This window comes from Helianthus annuus, chromosome 5, assembly GCF_002127325.2.
Source record: "Helianthus annuus cultivar XRQ/B chromosome 5, HanXRQr2.0-SUNRISE, whole genome shotgun sequence".
Lineage (NCBI taxonomy): Eukaryota > Viridiplantae > Streptophyta > Magnoliopsida > Asterales > Asteraceae > Helianthus > Helianthus annuus.
This window is the reverse complement of record NC_035437.2, coordinates 173,180,182-173,205,955: the sequence shown is the minus strand read 5'-3', so window position 1 is coordinate 173,205,955 and position 25,774 is coordinate 173,180,182. Positions and strand designations below refer to the sequence as shown.

Sequence of the window (25,774 nt, the reverse complement as noted above, 5' to 3'; positions counted from 1 at the left end):
GATCCATTGCTCATATACTTTTAAATCAAAGGATGAAAATACACTTCAAATTTCAAGAAACACAAAATCTTTATACATAAACACATACACACAAAAGACAAATCTTCTTTTCCCCTCCCATCTTTCTCCCTCCTACTTATCCTCACACAAAAATAAAAGTAAACATGGATGCCGGCCGTAATGTATAATCTATGGAGTTGCTTTTATAATGATCACAATATACGTTACTAAGAGCATTCACATCCAAGGCATCATATTCTTAGTGTGGTGTTTTTAAAATATAAAAAGTATAAAAAGTGGTTGTGAGTGGAGGAGAGAGAAAATGTTACTGTTCATCTGTATATTTGGGGGGACACTGTTCACCCACTATAATTTTTTAATATATATTGAAAGTGGTTGTGAGTGAAGGAGAGAGAAAAATGTAATGATAAAGGTATAAAATATTATTTAATTGAAAAGGAGATAGAAAAAGTATTTGTTTTTAGTGGAAATATATTGATATAGGAGTTGTTTTTTAGTGGAATGTATGTATAATTTTAGGGGGTTGGATGTGAATGCTCTAAGTGGGGTTCTATTATCTTAGATGTGCTAAGAGTAGTAACTGGTTTCAAGTTTAGGCCCAGAAAACATATGCTCTACCGTAAAGAAAATTGAAAGTTTCAAATGTTTTTGTTATGATCAGTTTTGAATCTCAAGTTGCATTCGGAGATACTTTTTCTTTCATGGTAGCGGCGCCGCAGTCTACGGCGGTGGACGACAGTGGAAGCCAGCGGCGACGAGGTAATAGGGGTGGTTCGTGGTGCTCAGTTTAGGTCGGGTTATGCTTGGTTCGATTTGTTTCTCGACTCGGGTCTCGATTGACAGTGGCAGCCGTTGAAGAGGCGACAGTGGTGGTGGTTTTCCGACGATCCGACAGCGGCGGTGGTTATTCGGTTTCGAGTACAAGTCTCTGCTCGGTCATTTGCAAGTCCGTCTTGTGCAAAATAAGCTAAGAACATGTTTCGAAGGAAAGCACCAATGTCAAACCCCATCGGCCCATAGAAAGCAAACTCTGGATCAATGACTTGAGTTGAATCTTGAGTAACCATGACTGAACTTGTATGCAAGTCACCATGTATTAGAGCTTGTGTTTTCTCACTGAACCTGAACAGATTAAAATTAATATAATGGGAAATTTAAATAATATTGAAAAAATAACAAAAGAAAAGAAAACAAGATGTACATCGACTTGAGCTCAGCAACTTCTATCGGAAATGTGTCAAAAAAAAATTATAATTTTTTTTAAAAAAAATTGTGTTTGTCAGAAATGCGTCACATACAAATACATGATTTTTATGTTTTTTCGTAGGAAATGTGTCACAAAAAAATAGATTTTTTTATTTTATTTTTCTATTTATCGGAATTGTGTCGATAATAAAAAAATTATCAAAAATATTTATTATTTTATTATCATTATAAATAATATAAATATAAATGATAATTAAGAAAAGTGGTAGAAATTGCGTAGCAAATTTCGACGCCCATTTTCTGTCAGAAATGGGTAGAAAAATGCGTAGGAAATGCGTAAGAAACCAGTTTCCTACGAGTGGTTTTCCTACATCATGTATTTGTCACAAATGCGTGGGAAAGCCTGTCTTGTGACGCATTTTCTACGAAAACTGGTGTAAGAAATTTTAGATTTTCTAGTAGTGATAATAACAGTGGCGAAAAAATCAGTTTTATTTATCACAAGAAAATAATAGATAAATAGCGTATGTTATGTGTAAGATAATAATAACAGTGGCGAAAAAAATCAGTCTTATTTATCACAAGAAAATAACAGATAAATAAGTTATCTATCAAATTCTCACAATCTTTAAAATTCTCTATTTAAAAATGATTTTGAACTAGTATTAAGCAACCCTGCGTTGCGGCCGGGGCGAATACCAATGACACACTACTACCAGCGACCACTAACACTAAAGTTGCAGCGTGTTAATACGAATAAATTAAACCAAAACGTAAAACATATAAAAAATAACTAAGTCGATATAGGATCCGAGCGTTACGACGAACCTGTCAAACGGAAAAAAATAGACGACGTAAAAACATTTAACCACACATGCATGTTGCGCCATGTTTAAGCAACATGTACAACTTATAAATGCACACACTTGGCAACATGTACAACTTATAAATGCACACACTTGTTGCTAAATAATAATATATAAATAAATAAATTAGCATATAAAACCACTAAAGCAACATGTATAACTTATAAATACACACATGTGTTACAAAATAATAGTATATAAATATAAATTACACATTTCTCTTCAATAAAAATTTTCATTTATATGATTTGGAATTACACATTTCTCTTCAATAAAAATTTTCATTTATACTAAAATATAAATCATTTACTCCACTTTAATTAAATCTTATTATTTTCAAATGTAAAAAAGAAAATATAACATAGCATATAACATATTTGATACATCTTAACCACACCACATCAGTCAAAAACAAAAAACATTTATTCTTTGAAAGAAAAAAAAAAAGTTAGAAATAAATCAATAATGAAATACACCCAACCATGGTTAATTTATTCAACAAATTTCAACCAAGTCCACTTTTCCAACATTTGGTTATATATAGCTACAATTCAATTCTATCATCTATCCATCTTCTTCACATTCACATTCAAATTCACTCCACATGGATCAAAGAATGGAAGAGATGAAGTTCATGGGATTCTCAAGCATCATCTCTCACTCCTTCAAAACAATCTTCACATGGAAAAAAACTTTCTCCCTAATCACCCTCACTCTAATCCTCCCTCTCACACTCATCTTCATTGCTCACATGCAATTCTCATACTTCTTCTATGATCAAATCGAACCCAACCCATTCCAACTGTTCCTAGGCGCATTCGACAGTTACAAATCATATTACAACCAGAATACCACCACCGCAGACGACTGGCGCAGCTACTTCCTCTTCAAATTCATCACTCTAGCCATCATCACCATCTTATGTGTTCTATCCACCGCATGCATCGTCTACACGATCGCATCGGATTACACAGGGCGTGAAGTCACCTACACTAAGTCCATGAAGGTTGTACCAAAGGTTTGGAAGCGACTCACACTTACTCTCCTTTGTATGTACCTTTCGTTATTCGCCTACGCTTTGATTGCTTCAGTAGCTATCTTTGTATGTAGTTCCGTGGTTACTCAAGGGCCAGGCAATGTGTTTATGTTAATCTATGGAATCATTTATATCTATTGGTTCTTGTATTTGAGTATCATCTTGCAGATCGCTTCGGTGGTGAGTGTATTAGAAAGTTCATATGGGATAAAGGCAATGATCAAAGCAATGGATCTAATGAATGGGAAAAGGAAAACCGCGTTAGCGGTTTCCTATGTGTTGTATCAGTTTTTGGTATGTGTAGTGTATGTGTATATGGCGTTTGTTGTGTACAACAACGCGGGTTTGAGTCCTGTGTGGCGTGTGGCGATAGGGATCATATGTGGGCTTTTGTTTGTGGTCATCTTCTTGCTATTTGTAGCGAGTGAAACGGTGCTTTATTTGGTGTGTAAGTTGCATCATGGTGAGACTATTGATCCGACGAGTTTGTCGACGTATTTGAGTTCTTATTTGAGCGATTCGCGACCAGTTTTTAGAACTGGTGAAGATATTCAACTTGGAAGGCCTCAAAATCAACTAGTGTCTCATGTTTAATGGTGGTTTATGGTTAGGTTTTGATATGTTTTGTTGGTTAAAAATATTTGATATATAGAGGTTTATGGGATGGTTGGATCATTGATGATACCTTTTAAGAAAACTATGAGGTTAATTGTTGTTTTGGTTATATTTACATCTTATTGTTAGTCTAACAAAAATGAAATATGTAAGATTATTTCGTGTATCTGATTAAGTGTGGTGTAGTGGTATGGTTACATCTCATTAGAAATATTTTAAAATATACAAAACTTACAAATTTTTTAACTTACAAACTTTTTATTTTATTTATTGGTATGAGAATATCTTGTCTATATATCAACTTTAAATTTAAAATTTACTTATTTCTTAGAAAAAATAGTTTTTATTTTATTTATTGGTATGAGAATATCTTGTTTACATATCAACTTTAAATTTGTAAATTTACTTATTTCTTAGAAAAAAATAGGTCATGTTTGTGAATTACAAAATATTTTATGATAAATAGTTAGAAAATTAATTGACGTATTCATTTATTACATAGGTAAATCTTATATGATATTATTACAAGTATTTAAAAAAAAAGTAAAGAAATATTCTTATCATTTTCTAAAGCTTTTAAGATATACAAAAAGTGTAAATTTAAATTTTATATGTGTGGTCTTTTGTTTATGATTTATTACATAGGTAAATCTTATATGATATTATTACAAGTATTTTTTAAGAAAAAGTAAAGTAATATTCTTATCATTCTCTAAAGCTTTTAAGATATACAAAAAGGGTAAATTTAAATTTTATATGTGTGGTCTTTGTTTATGATATCTGAGTTTGACGCGGAGAACTTTGTTAGAAAGTAAAAGTGGACCCAGTCGAATTGCTTTTATGCACTTTTGTAAGAAAATAATTAATAATCCTAGGAATCACATGATGTATGTTTTTAGTTGTCAATTCATATCTACCAAGGTTTAAATTTCATTTATTTTCTGTGGGATGGAATTTAACATTTAAGTTATCATATTGAGTTGTATACACCTCAAAGTGTATCAGAGTGATCTTTTACATTTATTTATGAGTTAATTACATAGTTAATCCTTATAGTTTGCACAAAGTAATATACTTAAGTAATAGTTTAAAATCACATTCTAGAGTATTAACTTTTCATTTTGTAACATTTGGAGGTATTAACGTTATTAGGTTTAAAATCACATTCTATTAGTACCTAAGTATGTTATTTTGTGCAAAGCACATGGAGTAACTATGTTAATACCCTAGAAGTTAATACCTCCAAACGTTGCAAAATGAAAAGTTAATACCCTAGAAGGTGATTTTAAACTATTAGTACTTAAGTATGTTATTTTGTGCAAACCACAGTGACTAACTATTTCTAAGTTAAATATTTTGTATGGGTTACAAACCGAGTTTATTATGTTTTACTAGTTGAATTTTTTGTTTTAAGTTTTTATTTTGATCGACCTTCATCAATGAAAACTATATATTCACACATCAAAAAAGTTTAGAATATATTTGTTTTGTTTTGTGTGATAATTATTTTTTTATGTTTAGAGTAAATTATTGAATTATATTTTTATATTTAAAGCAAATGTTAGCATGGGCTATAAGACATTTATAGTACGTTTTCAGTCATTTGTGTTTGATTCCGGGAGGAGATATATATATATATTTTTTAAAATAATTTATTAGAATCAATATTTTTGTATTTCATTTACTTATATATTATTACTTACAACTTGGTTTCGATGAAAAAATATATCGAAATGTAGATAAAAGTAGACACATCGCAGGCGTACTCAGAGTTTTATAAAAACATGTTTTAAAAGGTATAAGAATAAAAGAAAATATGCTCAAAATTATTTATAATAATAATTAATTAAAATTTAAAATAATTAAATAGTTATTTAAATTATTGTTTATGTGGGTAAGAGAATTACTTGAAGTTAGATATGTGCTTTAAATATTTTGTAATTTTTTAAACTCTAAAACTAATTAAAATCTAAAATTGTTATATCTATTATATACTTTTTCAACAAATTAAATAATCAATGACTTTAAAACAATTGGTTCCTTTTAACTTATTACACTTTTGCCATTTAATTAAGGGGATGAACATAAAAAAAGAGAGAAGATAATCAAAGAATAAGACATTTCGGTAGTCGAGCGTTTTCCGGCGCTATACCCACCCAAAACGCCCAATAGCGCCGTGGAACACCGTCCTTCTGGCGCGGCTTGAGATTTTGGAAGCCCGCTATGGTGACACGATGCTACACACACATATATAGAAACGGGATCAGGAGAAAACGCTCAAACGTGTGAGAACGCATCCTGGCCCAACACGTGTCACGCGACGTAGAGAAGGGCGGAAGGGCTTTTTTGGCTTTTCAATCTTCTTTTATTTTCCCAACGCGGTATAATATTTTATGGCATCTAAGTTTTTTTTGGCGTTAATTGTATTTATTAAACTTTTTGGCGTTGAATTAATTGTTTTTCTGTCACATAGATAATTTTTTGGCGTTATAGCGTTTTCTGGTTAATTTTTTTGGCGTTTTGTGTTGTTTTGTATAATAATTCAATACTAGTAATTACTATTTGCATAAGATTACAGTAAGACCATTTTTTGGCGTTTAGTGACTTTTTGGCGTTTAATACATTTTACAAGGTGCTTTGCCAGCACCCGTTCTCCCAGTTTTCATACTTCTAGCGTTTTGGTGTTTGTAGTTTTTGGCGTTTTATATAATGATGTATTTTATTTATAGAGATGTAGATAACAAAACAACATATAACTTGATATCAAAACAATATAAAATGAAAATAAAAAAAAATAAAAAATGGTAATTTAATTTCTCTTTCGAATCTTCACTGTCATCAGCCTCTATCTTCTTGAATTTTTTTGGCGTTTTGAACCTTTTTTGAATACTTTAGCTAGATGCCAACTTTCCTACATAAACCCCGTCTTTTTCAGAATAAGCTGCTTAGTGGCATCCTGCGTTTTGGTGTGATAATCTTGTTTGTTGGCATGTCATTAAAGATCAACTCTTGCTTGATACTATTTATAATAATGAAGTCCAAAATAGCATTTTACACTTGTGTTGATCCCTTTATTCTATGCCGATATTCATCAAGAACAAAGCTCACATGATGGCATATCACTGTCATCAGTCTCTTTTTCTTGAATATTTGTACATCTCATTCAGCAAAATATTATTGAGATAACCCCCTTAGAAAAAGAATCCATTTCAGTGAAAGCTTTGCCATCTGTGGCGTTTTAAAGTGAGTGGTTTTCAGAGGATATGACGTTTGTGTTTTCTGGGTGTGATCAATTTCATTGTGTATAGACCCCTCTCTTATAGGATTTTTTGGCGCGTAGTTTAGGCGGGGCTTTTTTATTATAATAAATGATAGTAATAAAGTAACTGTCTTTTCAGTTACTGTTTTTGTATTTATTGTGTTGATCAGCTTTTATCAGTTTTACAGGTGATAGACGTCCCATCTTCTAAGTTTGGCGTTTTTTTTAAATGGCGTTATGCAGACTAAGATGACAAAATACAATAACGGAGTAAATAAAATATTAAGCAGGAAAATTATTTTTTGTTATTTTTGGCGTTTTGTAAGGAGTAACAATTTTTAGTATATTTTTGGCGTTTTGCTAATAAAGAAAGAAATATATCATTTAATTATCTTAAAAAAAAGAAGATTACACAGAAGAAAAAAAAAGAGGGAAAAAAATTAAAAGTCTTCGTCAGAAGGTACTTTATCCGAAAAGTAACCATCACTTGCGTCATCTTCTTCCTCCTCGGAGTCTTCATCTGGATCTTCATCCATGTCATCACCTTCACCTTCATCAGCTTCTTGTTCCAGAAGATTTTGAAGCCTCCACTTGAACATGTCTTGCATTAACTTCAATTTTGAGTCTATTTCTGTGTTGGTACAAGTGGCGTTATGCAATTCTTCCATGAAACCCAGACGCTACTTTGTCATGATGTTTTCTAGCCAGTAGACTTCCTGCTCTCCGCCGTCGTATGTAACGGTCACCATGTATGTTTCATCATCGAAACGCCATGATGTCATGACAGGGTCCGGCTTCACGTCTGCTTTGATTGGTCCAAATTTCCTGGTTAATGCTTTCATAAGCTTATGTGTTTCATGGCATTCGTTGTCTAGAGCGATGCCAAGGGATAAGATTGCCATTTGTATCTCTTCTTCTATATTCAGAATTGCCTTGGCCGTCTTAATATACACCCTCCTTCTATTGTCAAAACGGAGGACGTATCGCCTGATCCCCAGAGTGTATCTCCAAGAAACGATTGTTGCCATTTTTGGCGTTTTTGGTTAAAGATGTTTTTTGCAGAATTGGATAGATTGAAGTGATTATGGAAGCTATGTTTTACCTCGTTTATATAATGATGTTTTTGGCGCGTAATTTAGGAGGGAATTTTCTTCTAATAAATGTTAATAACTGAAATTCAGTTTCTGTGTTGTTTCATCTTCCTGTAATATCCAACGCGTTTTATGACTAATTTTTGGCGTTTTGTTTTTAATGGCGTTTTTTTAATGGCGTTTTGAATATGAGCGGTAAAAGACCCTTTTACGCTTAATGAAGCGCGTCCCACATACTATAATTGATGTTATTTACGAAAACGCCACCGCGTAATCTAGTCCATTGATTGTTTTGATCGGATGACCCATAAGCGTTCTCACCGTTCTCACACTTTTCACAATTTTCTCTAAATCCTGACCCCACATATACATACATACATACATACGTACATAGTATAACCTCACATCTATATAATCCTCACCACACACTCAAATTATATAATCCAACTTTCTTACGCGTTTCGTCACTTGTCACACAACCCCACAATATGGGGCTCCATGAGTCTTTGCCACTACACATGGCCTAAGCGTGATTTAAAAGAACCTTTATGCGATATTGTTGGATTTTTTTTTCAAAAATTCTGATTTATTAAATTGTCCATTTTGCGTATCTACTTTCATTCCAAGACGTCTTCAAGAAAATATTAGACGTAAATCACTCTTAAATATAACTTTAACAGATGGTCAAGACCATATGAAATGTATGAAAAGTTTTTCACCTACATTTAAACATATTTCAATTCCAATTGGAATATTTAAATTCAAAATACAATTCCTTCAAATTCTAATTTCTATGCAAATTCCAATATTCCGCGAACCAAACCCCCGCTACAAAACCCATTCCCGTCGTCCCATTCAAGATTAAGCATTGGCTCGGAACCGATTGTCAGGGAACCGGCATCCTCGATCCATCCCCATTTGTACCATTTTGCTCTTCACGTTCCATCCCGACCAGGACAACCATCACTTCCATCGCAATCGTGTTATTCTACGTGGCGCTCCACCCAATGAACTCCTCCTTATCCTACATCCATGTCTACCCTAAGGTTTATGTGAATCTCACATTGGGAGTGCTCTAATAGCTTACACAATATTATAAACTTGGCTTCCATTATATTTTGTAGGGAAATTTCACATATGTTGAAGTTGCAAAATATTATATTTCTCCAAAACATATGTTTTCAATGCATAATGTACAAGGTTATTCAATCATGATCTAAGGATATATGATATTTTGGAAGTTTAGAGGAGATACATGAAATTGGCCCTACTTTATATATCATTAAAACCAAGAAACAAATGAAATCGTTCACTTTCGGAATTTCGTAAGATGTTTATACATTGTCGATATAAGTTTTGTAGAAGTTACCTACATACTAACTACTAACCCGGTTAACGACATTCTAACCGTACTCTGTTAAAAAAGTTGTTTTATCCTAATGTGTGATAAATGTTGTGTGCTGATTTAACATATATATATTGAAATCTTCACATTTTGTGGACCGGTTCTTTTAGGAAAGTTAACTCATTATTGTGGAACATTTACAAAGTTGTCTCCCTGGTTTTTTTATAACTAGAAAATTATGAGAATCGTACCCATATGTTCTAGACGTCATGTGACACTTGGAAAAAGATTAGCGTAATTTTTATATTTGAAATCCGAATGATACTGTATATTTCGATCGGACGGTGACGATTATTTATTGTGAAACCATAATTCTAAGCCATAAAAAATTATTGCGGCCAGGCTAAATTAAAAAGTTTTTGTTTAAAGGTGCGCTCAAATTTTGTTATTTTATAGTCCAGCCCAGTGACGAGCCCATTGAATTGAGTGAGGCTATCTTTTTTTTTTTTTTTTTTTGAACGGCAAAATTTCTTTTAAACCCAGTCATCTCTGTGGGACTTGAACGCAAGACCTTTCCTTGTTAAATGCAAAGTGTTTAAAAATTTGAGTTAACTTTCGTTTTGCTCCCTATGTTTTGGTCATTTTAACGGTTATGCTCCAATAGTTTAAAAATAGCCATTTTCCTCCCTGATCTTTCGAGTTTGTCGCTAGTTTGCTCCCTGGCTCTAACTCAGTTAAAACGTTCAATTAAAAGTTGGGGAATTTCGGTAGTTTACTCCCTAGCTCTAACTCAATTAAAAAGTTTAGTTAAAAGTCGCGGTAGTCGTGGTCGGCAGGTGGTGGTTGCAGGTGGTGGTGGATGGTTGTGGATTGTGGTGGCCGGTAGAAAGAGTGGTTGGAAAGATGGAAGATCAGAAAAGAATTACTTATATACATGTAAATAAACAAGTTATAAGTTTATTTAGGTGAAAAGACTTACATGCCCTTACTTTTATCTATAAAATTACCAAAATACCCTTTTAGTTAACGGTTTTTTTATGGAGTTAGAGGCAGGGAGCAAAATGACGATAAGTTAGAAAAATCAAGGAGAAAAATGGTTATTTTTTAAACTATTGAGACAAAACCGTTAAAATAACCAAATCACATGGAGCAAAATGAAAGTTAACTCTAAAAATTTTGTTTTTGTCAATAGACCCCACCCTATTAGTTGAGTGAGGCTATCTAAGTAGAATAATGGTTATAATTTTTGAAGAAATAAATACTTAAAGTTGCTAAAATGGAATATAAAAAAATACCAAGCTTAATTGTGTATTATATTGTATTGTATCATATCATATCATATCATATATTTAATTTTGGTGACGTGAATAGTTATTATATAAAAATACGTTTAACATGTTTGCAACTTTCTAACAGAGTATATTATATTGTATTATATTATATTATATTTTATCTTGGTGACGTGAATAGTTAATTCTGTAAAATACCTTTAAAAGGATGTTAAGAATAAAGTCTAGAAAGTTTCTTCTTTGTCCTTAAATTTCTTTGATATCATGATTCCTTTTTATCAAGAAATTCAACGATAAGCTATGTAAAATGTATCATGTTCGTGTATGTTTATATATCATCTAAAGTATTATGTTTGTGTATGTTTATATATCGTCTAAAATAAAAAATGTATTGTGTTAGTGTATGTTTATATATCATCTAAAATAAATAAACACAAACAAACAAATTTATTTAACGTACACACAAACAAGATAACTTGTTTATTTAGATGCTTGTGTTTGTTACGTTTTTTAGTTTTTTTAGCATAAAACTAACCTACTTTCAAATACTCATATAATTCACTTATACCCGTCAATGTAAAGTTATCTCACTTGTTAGAGGCATATGTCTCTTAGAGAGTAGGTTCTAGGTTCAAACTTAGGCAGCGGGAAATATTTTAGGATTAACGGTTGTTAGGGTTTAGAGAGAGAGGGGAAACCAGATTCTGAAACTAAAAAAAGAATACAAGTGTAAGATTAAATATATTACGTATTGATATTTAATCTATAGCCATCATAATCATTTACATTATAGAGATCAAAATATATTATAACCTATTAAATAATTAGTTGGTAATTGTTGATGGACCATATTACCCTTATTAACTAATTAGGTTTCCTCCTGGGTACATATATAAGGAGAATTATGTGGAGGTTAAAGGGTTACTCAGTTACACAATCAGACACCCTATTAGCCATAACATCATAATGTTCGACCTCCCTCTCCTAGCCGATATCCCTTTTCGGTTCTCTAAGTTCCCATCATCAGTCAGCACCCTAAGGAGGAACCAGACAAAACTGACAACTATGTCAAACACTATTGCTGCATCTACATCTGGATTCTCTGCTGGCCTGTGCTGATGCAATCAAAGGTATGTTTTCATGTTTTCCTTCATGTATAAACAGAACTGAACCAACATGTGGTATCAGAGCATATGTTGATTAGTCAGTTCTGTTTTCGTATCCATAATTCTGGGATTGAAACTTGGAAAACGGATTTTTTTTATAACTTCAAAACCGTCACTGCCGATTTCGAGTCATGAAGATCGACTCGAGATCATTGTTTTCGGAAAAGATTAATCATATGTTCATTCGAAATTAACTGGGTTATGTTTTAGCCGAAATCTGTTTAGAAAAACTGTTAATATTCAGGTTTCGGGTTCCAGAATTTATGTTTTATGTTTTTAGGGTTCATCATGTTCTTAGGAAAATTCGAAAATTCTATTATGTTTTGGATTGTTTTAGGATTAATGAGTGTTTTTTTTTTCTGTGTTTGATCCAATTTTATCTTTTAACTTTATTCGAAAACTGTTATTAGATAAACAGTTACAATTTTTCGAAATATGTTGATAAAATTAGATCATCTTAAAAAGGAAATAATATCTCATAATTCCTTAGATTTCGAATTTTCAGTTATGTTATCACAATAAACAGCTGTTAACAGGAAGCTTCGAGATCATCAGATTACGACTCGAGACCATTATTCTCGACTCGAGACCATAAGGTCTCGACTCGAAATCATAAGGGCTCAAAGGTCTACAACTCGAGACATAAGGTCTCGACTCGAGACCATAACGTCATAACTCGAGACCGTCATTGCGACTCGAGACATAAGATCTCGACTCGAGACCATAACGTCACAACTCGAGACCATAAGGTTGCGACTCGAGACCTCATCATGACTCGAGATCTCATAAGATATAGTAGTCGAGACCATGGTTCCGACTCGTGACAACAAGGTTGCGACTCGAGACCTCATAACTGACTCGAGATCTCATAACTCAGTCGAGACCTGACTCGAAACCTCGATCCGCGCTAACGGGTGGTTTGCTATTAAACAATTGGTTTTGTAATCACTTAGTTAATTAATGAGGATCAAATAATGTTTTACAAAACCAAAATGGCTTAAGTTGAATGAGTTTTTGATATATCATTTCTGGCCAAAGCTGACTTGATACATCTACTTATCGTTCAAGTATTAAGAAAGCCATGTTAAGTGTGCATCATAAGCATGAATGTCTTAATATCTGGCCAAAGCTGATTTAATTCCTTCATAGATGGCATACTTAACAAGTGCATAACTAAAGTGATTGTCTCAATTTCTGGCCAAAGCTGATTTGTTACAACCACTTTGCACACATGCTTAAATGATTACACTTCTGGCCAAAGCTGTTTTGTCTTCGTTTAAGCAGAACTTTAAGTAGTCTATTATTTTGATATTAGTAATAGACATATCACAACCTCTTCACATAATGATCCTTATATTAATGATCCTCAATTAATTTTGTGATCATTTTGTCTGCCTTATTCTTGGTACCCATAATTTTACTCACTATAATTTTCTTCTATAAATTTATGTCTCATCCACTCTAATTCCTAAATCTAATATGTTTTGCTTAAAGTTTCTATAAGAATTAGCTCTTAAATTAAATCCTTGATTATCTCTTAAGACACGATGATCCTATTGCTCTCTTCTAATAAAGCACTACAGAAGAAAGGTAGAGCATGATGAATAGGACAAATCAAACATCATGTCTCTTATGATAATCAAGAACTCTGTAACATAAGTGCTGTCACTAAAAGGTTATTCCAGATTAGGTCTTTCCTAAGACTAATCTATAATTGTGGAATAATCATTAGAACTCCTAAGATGCATGCCTTCATTTAAAATTATAAACTATAAAGCTAAGTGGTATATGTGAATACATTATAATGTACAATACCATGACCCATAAAGTTAAGGGCTTACGCATGGAAATAAGTACATTTTTCCAGTACATTACATACTAAGTTTTCCATTTGTACAATTTGATGCATTATAAATCAGCTATAACACTCAAAAGTACCAAAGTATAACGAGTGTGTTGATAAGCAACATATGTACATAGAAATAAATGTTTGAAACTGGAAAATAAGATGTTATTCACCTTACAACCACTAAAACTTTAAAAGAGGATTGTTCTAAGGTCCATAGACAAACTACAAGTGCTAATCCCAACGTTAAGGTTCTCCAAGGGAAAATCTCACTGCATAATTATGTCATTAGACTAGGCATAAGCAACGAGACTATCCATTATTCTAAAGAACAGTTGGATAAATTAATTAGATAGTAACTTATTAATGATATTTAAGTCTGATAATTTTAATATTCCAATTAACACATGATTAGTTGACTCTAGTTCCATACGTTTCCTTACCAGAACTCGACAAATAACTAACATGAGAGTTAGTGACAAAATTAAATGTTAAGACTATAAGAACCATAATGAACAGTCTTCCAACAACGCTTTTCGATACCTTATATATTCTAAAGATTAATCAGAATATAGTATCATAATTAAGCAATGTTATGAAGGTTGTGAGGTTTGCATAGTCAACATAAAGCCACACTTATCTTAAACTCTGCTCTTATTTGTTCTAAATATCTGGATAGAAACATTACTAAGATGAAACTAGATAATACCTTATTTTTTCACAACTTTTGTCATCATGCTAATGAGAATTTGACAAAAGGAAAATGAGAATTATAAATTTCATCCATTAGAACCAAAATTCATGAGAGATCATGACATAGTTAATGAGGATGATTTTTTCATCTAATCTCATTTTAAGTGATTTTAAATCATGACGTTAAAGCCCTAAAATACGACTTGGCTTAAGGAATAAGCATGGGTCCATCATAAGTCATTCGTTGACATTCGTGGAACTTATTCCAATTGAAATATTCAGACATAATTCATTTATCATTTAACAGACTATCAACTTGTATCTAAATTTTGTCACATATGGCCCACGGTCTTAGAAGAAATTTATTCATACATATACTTAATAAGATTTCTATTAAATATGTCCCTAAAGTTTCTTATGATATCTGGACATTAAAGAAATCAAATAAAGTCTAACGTATATGTGATAGGTTCCCACGTCACGTAGCTCATTGAAACTTCTCTTGTAGCATTCTAGAGATATTAAAGATCAGTGGGAGCATTAAGTGTCTTAATAATAACTTGCAATAGTTGCAAGAAGTGGGGAGTGAAAATTTTACATTACCTAAATTTACACCTCTTGTACAAGACACCGCTCCATCACGGCACTGTTCCATCAATATTTGTCTCCTTAAAATCTAATGCTACTCTTACAAGAGTTCATTATTGCTTAATTGTGGGCACACTTAGATTTCTTACCTAAACTAACATAATCCTCAACAAGAGAAATCACAACGACTAATGTCATTAGTTTGTTAGAATTTGTTGGTCGTTAAGTATTGACCCTAAGCATGTTGAGTTCCTAAAGATTTCTAAGGTTAGTGGGAGCAGTCAAAGTCCTAATTATGACTTGCAAGGAATACAAGAGGCGGGGGGAAGAGTGTCATTAAATTCACTCCGAATTTAACTCCGATTACACCTCTTGTACACCATACTGCACCAACTCTTACAAACTTAGAATGAAAATGATAGCAACCTAACCAAGAGCTAATCCATAAAACTGAAACTTCTAATGAACCCAATAATCAACTCAGGAGGTCATCTAGGTTTAAAAGCCTACTAACTTTGATGATTACATAACCTCCCTAATTGAAGTTGAAATGGATTTTGGAAATGTTTACTGATCCTATCTCTTCAAATTAAGCCATTAGTGTAAATCAATCATTTGAATGGAATAAAACAGTTTTCTAGTAAAACTGACTTTATGTGTTCTTATAACGTTTGGGATTTGACTGAATTACCTAAGAGTGTTCATAACTAAACCGAATCCTAATATAAGCGTTAAGACACTAAGAAGCTTGATTGATTGTCAAAGGTTGTACTCAGGAAGAGAAAAATTATTAAAGAATCTTTATTACATATCTAACAAAAGTTTTCTTTGATGATCATCACTGTTCTAGTAGCTTATAATAGTTTTAAGCTACATTAGATGAACATTAAAACGTTTTTCCCTAACAAATGGCTGACACATTTACATGTTCATTAGATAACAACCTAAAGTTTCAAACTGAAGGTTAAAGAACACTTTATTTGTAAGCCAATAATATCCATGTATGGGTTAATGCAAACATTATAATGTGATGAAAGCTAACGTAATTATTTTCATCAAGAATCAAGTGGATTGATGTACCTACCTCAAGATGAGTGGGAGCAACTAAGATAAACTTGTCTATATAGATGATATTCTTTTGACACGTATATGTTACATAAGTCAAAGCATTGTTAACACAAACTTTGATATAATAGATCTCAGAGATATCTCTTACGTGATTGATATCATGACATACCGAGATAGACCCAATGGGACATTAGTTCCGTTCCATAAGTTTAACGTTAAATGGGTCCTTACATATGTAACAAACAATATTGCTCTCTTTTAGAGGATAATGGGATAAATGAGATTATTTCCTTACGCTTCATTAATTGGAAGCCTTATGTAAATTTAAGTCTATACTCGTTTAGATATTACTCACATTGCAACACACTAGATATGTCTAGATTAATGTGTAGCATCTAATGGAGTATTACAATATCTTTAAAGGAAACGAGAGACTACAATTTAAAGAAGAAGTGAGAATTAAAACCGGTTTATTACTCTAACTTTGTGATATTAAAAGATTATAAAATGTAATTTTGGGTATATCTTTATGTCGGCAGACAAAACCTATTTCATGGAGGAGTTATAATGCACTGATATTAACAACCTAAGTTATAACGACATAACATAGTCACTAAATGTTGTTGGAAATTTATCAGTGGACTCATAAGTTTATTAACTCCATATAATTAATGTTTTGAAGAATTAGTGTGATAAAGTCAGCTACCATAACTCCTTGAACAGTAACAGTTCAAGAGGTGCTGCATTAAGCTTCGATACGCAATTAATTATTCGTTTATGAACGAATTGAGGAAACTAAGTTTTGTATCGAATACAATCATGATATGCTTAAGGATCCTATAACTGAAGGGCTATTACCCATAAGTCTTATTAAGAGAGCTCATAGACGGGTATTAATTAATAGTCATGCGCAATTGCATATCGTACTATGAATGACTAAGTATTAGTTAATTTTCCTCATCAGTTTGATTTTGTATGTCTGTTAGAATATGTTCAACCGGTATAATGGCATATAGACAAATAAAGTTACAAGTCAAACAAAGGGCTTACGCGTATTTTGATCATGACGATTAGGTTTTAAATTAAGGCTATACTATGATTAATGGGGGTCCTGAGTCGCATAATGATTCAACGGTTGTATTTCTCTGCTATAGTACTTGTTTAAGGCTAAAATGAGTGTTAACTCCTGATCAGGCTTATCTAATACTCATAGTAAATGATTACTCGGCTAAGTGGGAGAATGTAAGATTAAATATATTACGTATTGATATTTAATCTATAGCCATCATAATCATTTACATTATAGAGATCAAAATATATTATAACCTATTAAATAATTAATTGGTAATTGTTGATGGACCATATTACCCTTATTAACTAATTAGGTTTCCTCCTGGGTGCATATATAAGGAGAATTATGTGGAGGTTAAAGGGTTACTCAGTTACACAATCAGACACCCTATTAGCCATAACATCATAATGTTCGACCTCCCTCTCCTAGCCGATATCCCTTTTCGGTTCTCTAAGTTCCCATCATCAGTCAGCACCCTAAGGAGGAACCAGACAAAACTGACAACTATGTCAAACACTATTGCTGCATCTACATCTGGATTCTTTGCTAGCCTGTGCTGATGCAATCAAATGTCTGTTTTCATGTTTTCCTTCATGTATAAACAGAACTGAACCAACAACAAGTTAGTGATATAGTGGGCCATGGTTTACCGGCTATAGCAGGTGTACACGGGTTTGAGACGTATCATTGAGACATTGAGTCCTATCAAAACACTAAATGATTCGATTTATTGAACTACTTATTACAAGAACAATCAATTGCGGGTTAGCTGTAACAAACAAGAATACGTAGAATGTAAATCAATTCAACACAACCAAGACTGAATCAACTCAATACATGACTCAAGATTGAAGAATGACCGATGAACATCTCAAAATACAAATGACCGATCTTATAATTAGAATTTTGGAATGGCTCTCATTCATATATAACGAAGCCTAAGCGACCCGTTGAGATGAGCAAGAGACAGCATGATTGCAGCTGTAAATCGATCACAATCAAGGTATACCACTCCAAAAAAACTTAGAGAGCTCAGAAACATGAGCCTTTAGGGCTAGGTGCTATTTATGTTAATGGAATTGTTGTGTGGCTTGAGCCATCATAGCTAGAGTTAGACAAGCTAGGAGTGACCTAGTGAATGGTGGAACCTTAATCATACTTAACCTTATGGCATAAACAAGTAGTAATTCATGTTCCATGTAGGGAAGCGGACCTTAATAGGTAGTACGATCATTAAACGTTAGATTGAATTTACACGTCTGGTTCCAACTTTCAAAGCAGACCAACTTGTTAAATCGGCAAACTACCGAAAGCGAATTGTCTTGTTCTTAAACCAGCCGACTTGTTTCGGGTTTTAATTCTTGACACGATTAGGGCTCTTCATGAGCCGAGCCAGGGCAAGCTCGGGCTCGGCTCGGCTCGGATTTAAAACCGAGCTGAAATTCTAAGCTCGGCTCGGCTTGGTTTTAAACCGAGCTGGCTCGGCTCAGTTTGGTTTGGCTCGATTTTAAAAATAAAATTTAATACGTAGCTCTCAAAATTCAGTATTCTAAAATATTATTCATATTCAAAATAAGTTCAACCTAATACATTACAAGCCAAAATCACGTTCAACAACGCAAAATAAGTTTTATATTTCAAGTAAATACAATATTTGTTCATTAGCACGTTAATCAACCTTTAAATATGTCATAGATATCAAACTACAAGGCTAAATACATGTTAATCAACCTTTAAATATATTTTAAATATATCATAGATATCAAACTACAAGGCTAAATACATGTAAATAATAATCATTTTTTTTGTAATATATTATATGTATATAAAAATAAAATATATTATAAGTAAAATAATTCGAGTTAAGCCGAGCCGAGCTACCAAGTGAGCCAAACCGAGCCAATTTGGCTCGTTACGAGCCGAGCCGAGCTAGGCTCACTTTTAAACCAAGCCATATCGAGCGAGCTTTTTCCGAGCTAAATCCGAGCGAGCTTCAAACGAGCTCCGAGCCACGAGCTTTTTGGACAGCCCTAGACACGATCCGAACACACGACACTGAATAATGGAGGTTTTGGGTTAGCTAACATGATACGTTTAATTAAATAGGTCAACCCAAACATGACGCATTTGATATATTGGTTAACCCAAACAACTTATACACACCCCTATCATCTATTGAAATTATTATGTACGCAATTATGCATATATACACATACAAGAGACATTAACCGATATCTCGATTATGATTGTGGTTTAGAGCCAAAACCGACCCGAACTAACTTATACACACCCATATCATCTACTGAAAATTATTACGTATGCAACTATGCATGTATACATATATAAGAGACATTATTAACTGATTTAAGAATATGTTAGATTCAACAAATCATGGGATTAGATTTTTTTATTGTTTTAAATCAAAATAAAGATAAGATACAAGATAAAGTTGCCCGCAATGACGGATTACAAATTAAAGCGGAGGCTTTTTTTATAATTCAAAGAGTATAAGTTGAAATCGACCTTCACTAATCCTTGTCTTATTACATAAACGACCATGTAGCGAGTTAAATATAAGTATGGGTGTTTATCGAATGGAATAACTAATTTTCGAATTATTCAAATCGAATTTTTCGAATTTTTATTTTCTTTTATCTGAATTCGTATTTAATTCGATTCGATCAAGATTTGAAACTCGAATTTTTATAGCTAAAAACACATTTATAATTGATAACAAGACATGAATCTAGCATAGCTTTGTAACAATTAAAGTTGCTATCTTTTTAGAATATGAGTCGGATTCAAATCGACCATAGTCATTAATTTAATGTTTTTTTTTCTAAATCAGCAATGGGGTATCTGATCAGAGTTGACGCAAGTAGCTGCGGGGAGGGACAAGTGATGATGGTGATGACGAAGAATAAGGGGGTGAGGTGTTCATCGACCTTATCATATGGCCTACGAACATTTGTTCTCAACATCCACGTAGAAGGGTATGTTGGGTTTTTATTATGACATATTTTTGTTTATCAAAGTTAAGGATACATAAGTAATTTTCATTAGAGAAAAATGTCTGGATAGTCCATGTGGTTTGCTCCGTTTTCACCGTTAGTCTCTACACTTCTAAAGTAACAGCTATAGTCCCTAACTTTTACACTTTCGTTCTCGGATAGTCCCTGACGTGGATGGGTTAGGGACTATACCTATAATTTTAAAAGTGTAGAGACTATAGGTGAAAACAGAGGAAACCATAGAAACTATCCGGACAGTTTTCTCTTTTCATTAAATTATTACAAACAAACATTTTTCTAACTTCCAAATAATTTATTTTTTAGTTACATATTTAAAAAGAAAAAGGTACACTTTCCACTTCCGTGAGTAGACGAAAGAGAGTCGTCAAAGAGTAACACCCTGTGGATAGTCAACTGAAAATCAACAAGTATTTTGACTATTGCCAAGTTGCGGAGTAGTTGGAAAATAATTTTTTTTCGATTTTTTATAGAATATAAAATGTCTACTTGCAAATACAAAAATACAAAATCCAATTTAAAATCACTCCAAAAAAACTCCTTACAACAACATACGCCAAACATACAAATCAGCAAGCGTTTCAAACATGTTCACACGGAGGTTGCGGGGATCCGAGTTGAATCTCGGCGCCAGGTCTAGGATACACGACAGTCTCCCCTGTATAAGCACCTAAAAACGTCGATAAACTCAGCTTATCAATCGCTTCCTGATGATACGATTTACACACCAGATACAACACTGTTTGAGTCACAATAAACATCAAAAACAACACCAAAAGCAGAATTCCACATAATATTCCAATCACCACCCTCCAAACCAACGCGAATTCATAAACTTCATGTCCATATTCCACTAACAACAAGTATACAACAATCAAACATACCAAAACACCGTACAACACGAATGCAATTCCCATTCCCACTTTCTTCTTCCCGTACGTCAGATCCTTACCTTTTTTCAACGCGTTAAATCCATAAATGTTTTCTAGAACAGCAACAACACTAGCCAATTGACAAACAACGCTCAAGTATAAAAACCCGTACACGTAGAAAATCAAGATGATGAGCATAACCACCACGCCACCTAGACTCGAATAATCGAATATAACTCTAGGAATAGCCAAAGCAATACTACCGATTACCTCGTAGATAAATTGCGCTATGTATATGAATACGAAAGTGATTAAAAGTCGTTTCCATACCTTCCGAATGACTTTCATCACGCTACGAAAAACGACTTCACGGGTTGTGTAGATCGAGGCGATTGTGAACACGACCGCAGCGGTAGATAGGACAGAGAAGAAAGTGAGCAAAGCGTAGTACGCGATTGTGAATAGCGCGTAGTAGAGCCAGTCCAAGGCGGTTGCTTCGTGTGAATCGTTGCTATCGTATGGTAAAGTGTTGTTGTCGATTTTCCAAAAGAAATGGTGTGAGATTTCCATTTGAACTATGAAGACTATTGCTAGAGGAAGGATGAAAGCGAGTGTGATTTGCGCGAAGATCTTCTTCGATGAGAAGACTGTTTTGAATGATTGTTTGAATATGCCGAAGAATCCAACGAGTTTCATGTCATCTTCGGTTCGATCCATGGTGATTTGTGGTCGATTGTTGAAGATGAAGTTGTAAGTAAGGTGTGAAATGTGGATCAATAGAGAGTTGTTACAATTTTTATATTGTCCTACTTGGTTTACTTTAATGATATTGTTCTTCAACTTTCCACTTAAAATACACTTTTATAGTGAGTTATAAGATACACGTAAATGATTTTTAATAAAGAAAAAGTTGGATTTGGTATGCAACTAGCGTGTGAATTCAAAATTGTAGTTAAACACTTAAATATGGAATGCAACTCTCATAATTCACCATTTTTCTATTATTTATCTTCATTTCTCACACATTTTATATTATCTAGGTTACTATATTGTACACTTCAAAAAAATGTATATATATTTGAAGGTGTCACTGAGAGAAAGAAAGGTTTGTTCTCGTCCCACCCTTTTAAGACCGTACCATTAGCTATGGTTTGTATAAAGGCAGGGGCGGACCAACCTTAGGGGAAAAATTTGACGTTTTTTCGATTTCGTTACCGTTTTTTTTATAAAACGTTACCGCTACGAAGATTTTCTAGATCCGCCAGGGGTGGCTCAACGATTATGTGGGCCTTAGGCGAAGTAAAAAAAATCCACGGCTCTTTTTGGTGTTGGGAAGTCTACCACTTCATTGTAGAATTTTTTATCTGATACATGGCGGGTCGAATTGGATGTTGTATGAATCAATTTAAACGAAAATTTTGGGTTTAGAATCGGTTTAACGGTGAAAGATCGAAGATGTTAGACAACTCTCAAGGATGAAGCCGAAGGAACATGTTTCAATGTCAAAGTAAATCATGTTTTCAACAGGTATGATGAAGCTTGTTCGGAGTGAAGGCTCATCCAGATTCCAGATTTTCATTCATGTATGGAAGCTAGGGGCGGCCCGTTAGGCTTTCCACCCTAGCAATGGCCTAGGTCCACAAAATAAGGGCCTCCAATTCTTAGTAAGTTTTATATATTGTGTATGTATTAGGCCCAAATAAAAGCAAAACTATACCGTTTTTACTAAATATATTGAAAATGATAATTTTTGCAAAACGGTCTCCACTTTGTAGTTCGCTTAGGATCTTCAAAAACGTTGGAACGGCCCTGGATAAAGCATTTGTGAATATGCCATTTGTATACATGCAGGAACCAAAGAAATATGATATTATGTCACTTTTTTATTGGTTCGCATAGCTCCAAGTGTGTTTTCAGTCGATCTGGGTTCACGTACGAGTGGTCCATCATTAGTATGCTAGCTTGTTGATTAAATAAAAATGTTGCATTTGACCTTTGAACGCCCATGGTTTCCTCTCGTTAATCCATATATTTCTCAATTCGCTCGGTGAGTTTATCCATAGGTTGTGGTGTCGACGTTGATTTTGACCTCGCATTTGCCTTCGCCTTCTTTTGACCACATTTGCCTTGGCATTCTTTTGGACAAGGAAATTCTTTAAATTCGTCCTCTAGGTTGATCCCAAAATTCACAATTGAGTTTGGAGTGTCATAAGCGTAGAGTTCGACGCTTGTTGTGTTCGCATTCGCAGTGGATGTTTGCTATAGTCGTTGGGATTGGATGTCGTGATCTTCTTTGGGTGGAAGGGGACCGGTTCATGCCATTTTGGCTCGTTTTTTACGATATTCCACACGTGCTCATACTTGAACGCGTTTTGCTTTTCTTCAGCGTATTATCTTTGGTGCGACCCATAATTTGATCCTCCGACCAACCGCTTTTCTTGATCCGAGTGTTGTTGAACATCCCGTTAAACTTGGTAACCGGAGCTTGAATCATGTGACTATGCGATTTTAAGTGTTCGGCGGTTCAAAGCGTAGCACCAATTTCATTACAAAAATATTTATGGACGCGAGCCTGTAAATCGTGGCCTTTTCAGTTGGTTCCAACGGTCGAATCACAAAGGTGCCCACTATCTTCGTCTGAACAAAGTCCGGGAATCCGACTACCCTTGTAGACTTCACCCAAAACCCGAAGCCACGTCAATAGCGCCCAGTTGGTTCTCTCCGCTTAATGACACATGTATCAAATCCTGCCTCGTTCGGAAACTCACAAAACTAAATGTATCGTGATAAGAACAATAAAACTCAATACACTTGTCTACTTGATATTGTTGGTTCAGGTCCCACTCCTCACACTCAATACACTCACGAAGTTATAGTATGTAATGTATGTGAGAATAGAAAAGCTTTGAAGTGACTGTTGTGTTCGATTGTTATCAAAAAGGGTTACAACTTTATTGACTAACCAAAGACTATATATAGTCATACAATACAGAACGTGGGAAATATAAAATAATAAATAAACCTATTTTCTACCTAAAGAATAGGTAAACATGGATACCCACTCTTCTACCCATCACCAACGTACACTTCCAATAAAATAGGTCAAACCTATACCAAGTCTACCTAATTTAACTAATAAATAAACAAATATAAAAAAACTCAAACTTGCAGCAAAAGCATCAACCAATTCACGTAATAAAATTGCTGGTTTCTGACCCTTTTACCCCTGGACCATTCTGCCCTTATCCGTTACTATGTTGACCCGATAATGCACCGACCCGTGACCCGTAACATCAAGATTAACCCAACATTCACCCCCTTAATCTTGATTCGGTTCTTTCTTCTGGCTTGTCTTCAGTCTTGCTAAACTTTCTTGATTCGAACCCGTTCTTGTTTGCTTGTCGAATCTTCTTGCTAACTTTCATACTTTCTGAACTTGCTCTTTCTGAACTTGCTCAATCCAAGTTCTAACTTTCTTGCTATTTGAATCATTAAGATTCAATCTTTCTACTTTCTACGAGCCAATATGACTCGATTCTTGCTCTTGCTTCACGAACCACGCGGGCCCGACCTTTCTCTTTCTTACGTGAACGCTTTCGGTCTCTCGTTCACGACTCGGTCTATTGTGAACTCTTTCGGTCTTTGTTCACAATTTCGGTCTTTCTTTCTTTCTTCGCTGATTTCAATTAGCCGTTCTTCATTCTTGCTTACGGTTGTCGGCTTTCTTTCTACATCGACACCGGTTCTTTCTTTCTTTCTTACAGTTGTTGGCTTTCTCTATGTCTCCCACCGGAATTCACTTTCCGGTAGCGGTCTTTCTTACGCCGGTATCTCCTTCCGGCTACGGTCTTCTTTCTCCGGCGATGACGACGGTCTTCCTCGGTCTTACTTTCTTTCGGTCTGGTTGGCAACCGCCACCGTCTTCTTTATCTTTCTCATAGCGTGGCTACAACCTTCTTTCTTTATCTTTCTTGCTGATCTAATTAACCAGCTTTCTGTCTTGCCTTTCTTCTTTCTTTTGATCACCAGACGTGATCACCCTTGCACCTTCCTTCTTCGTCTTCAGCCCTGCAACCTACGGGCTGCTACGCTTCTCGAAGAACGACTCTCAAAACGACCCTCGTTTCAACCTCCGCTCTGATACCAAATGTTGGTTCAGGTCCCACTCCTCACACTCAATACACTCACGAAGTTATAGTATGTAATGTATGTGAGAATAGAAAAGCTTTGAAGTGACTGTTGTGTTCGATTGTTATCAAAAAGGGTTACAACTTTATTGACTAACCAAAGACTATATATAGTCATACAATACAGAACGTGGGAAATATAAAATAATAAATAAACCTATTTTCTACCTAAAGAATAGGTAAACATGGATACCCACTCTTCTACCCATCACCAACGTACACTTCCAATAAAATAGGTCAAACCTATACCAAGTCTACCTAATTTAACTAATAAATAAACAAATATAAAAAAACTCAAACTTGCAGCAAAAGCATCAACCAATTCACGTAATAAAATTGCTGGTTTCTGACCCTTTTACCCCTGGACCATTCTGCCCTTATCCGTTACTATGTTGACCCGATAATGCACCGACCCGTGACCCGTAACATCAAGATTAACCCAACAGATATTACCTCTCACATTTGTTATGAGTTTTGATATACACAATAATCACCCGAATATAAGTAACTAAGTCCGCACAAACG

At 34.1% G+C, this 25,774-nt stretch overlaps 2 protein-coding genes across 2 annotated transcripts; one reads left to right on the top strand and one right to left on the bottom strand.

The window, feature by feature from the left end:
* Positions 1-2,697: 2,697 nt before the first annotated feature.
* LOC110942198 lies at positions 2,698-3,723 on the top strand. The gene has a single exon (XM_022183946.2). It carries the CDS (start codon positions 2,698-2,700, stop codon positions 3,721-3,723), a length of 1,026 nt encoding a protein of 341 aa, XP_022039638.1.
* A 17,048-nt stretch (positions 3,724-20,771) lies between these two features.
* LOC110944118 lies at positions 20,772-21,779 on the bottom strand. Its single transcript, XM_022185834.1, has one exon. The coding sequence runs from the start codon at positions 21,777-21,779 to the stop codon at positions 20,772-20,774; it is 1,008 nt and encodes a 335-aa protein (XP_022041526.1).
* Positions 21,780-25,774: the final 3,995 nt, after the last annotated feature.

Excerpts from the sequence above, each read along its gene's own strand:
- LOC110942198 (XM_022183946.2), top strand. The coding sequence starts at position 2,698 with ATGGATCAAAGAATGGAAGAGATGAAGTTCATGGGATTCTCAAGCATC.
- LOC110944118 (XM_022185834.1), bottom strand. The coding sequence starts at position 21,779 with ATGGATCGAACCGAAGATGACATGAAACTCGTTGGATTCTTCGGCATA.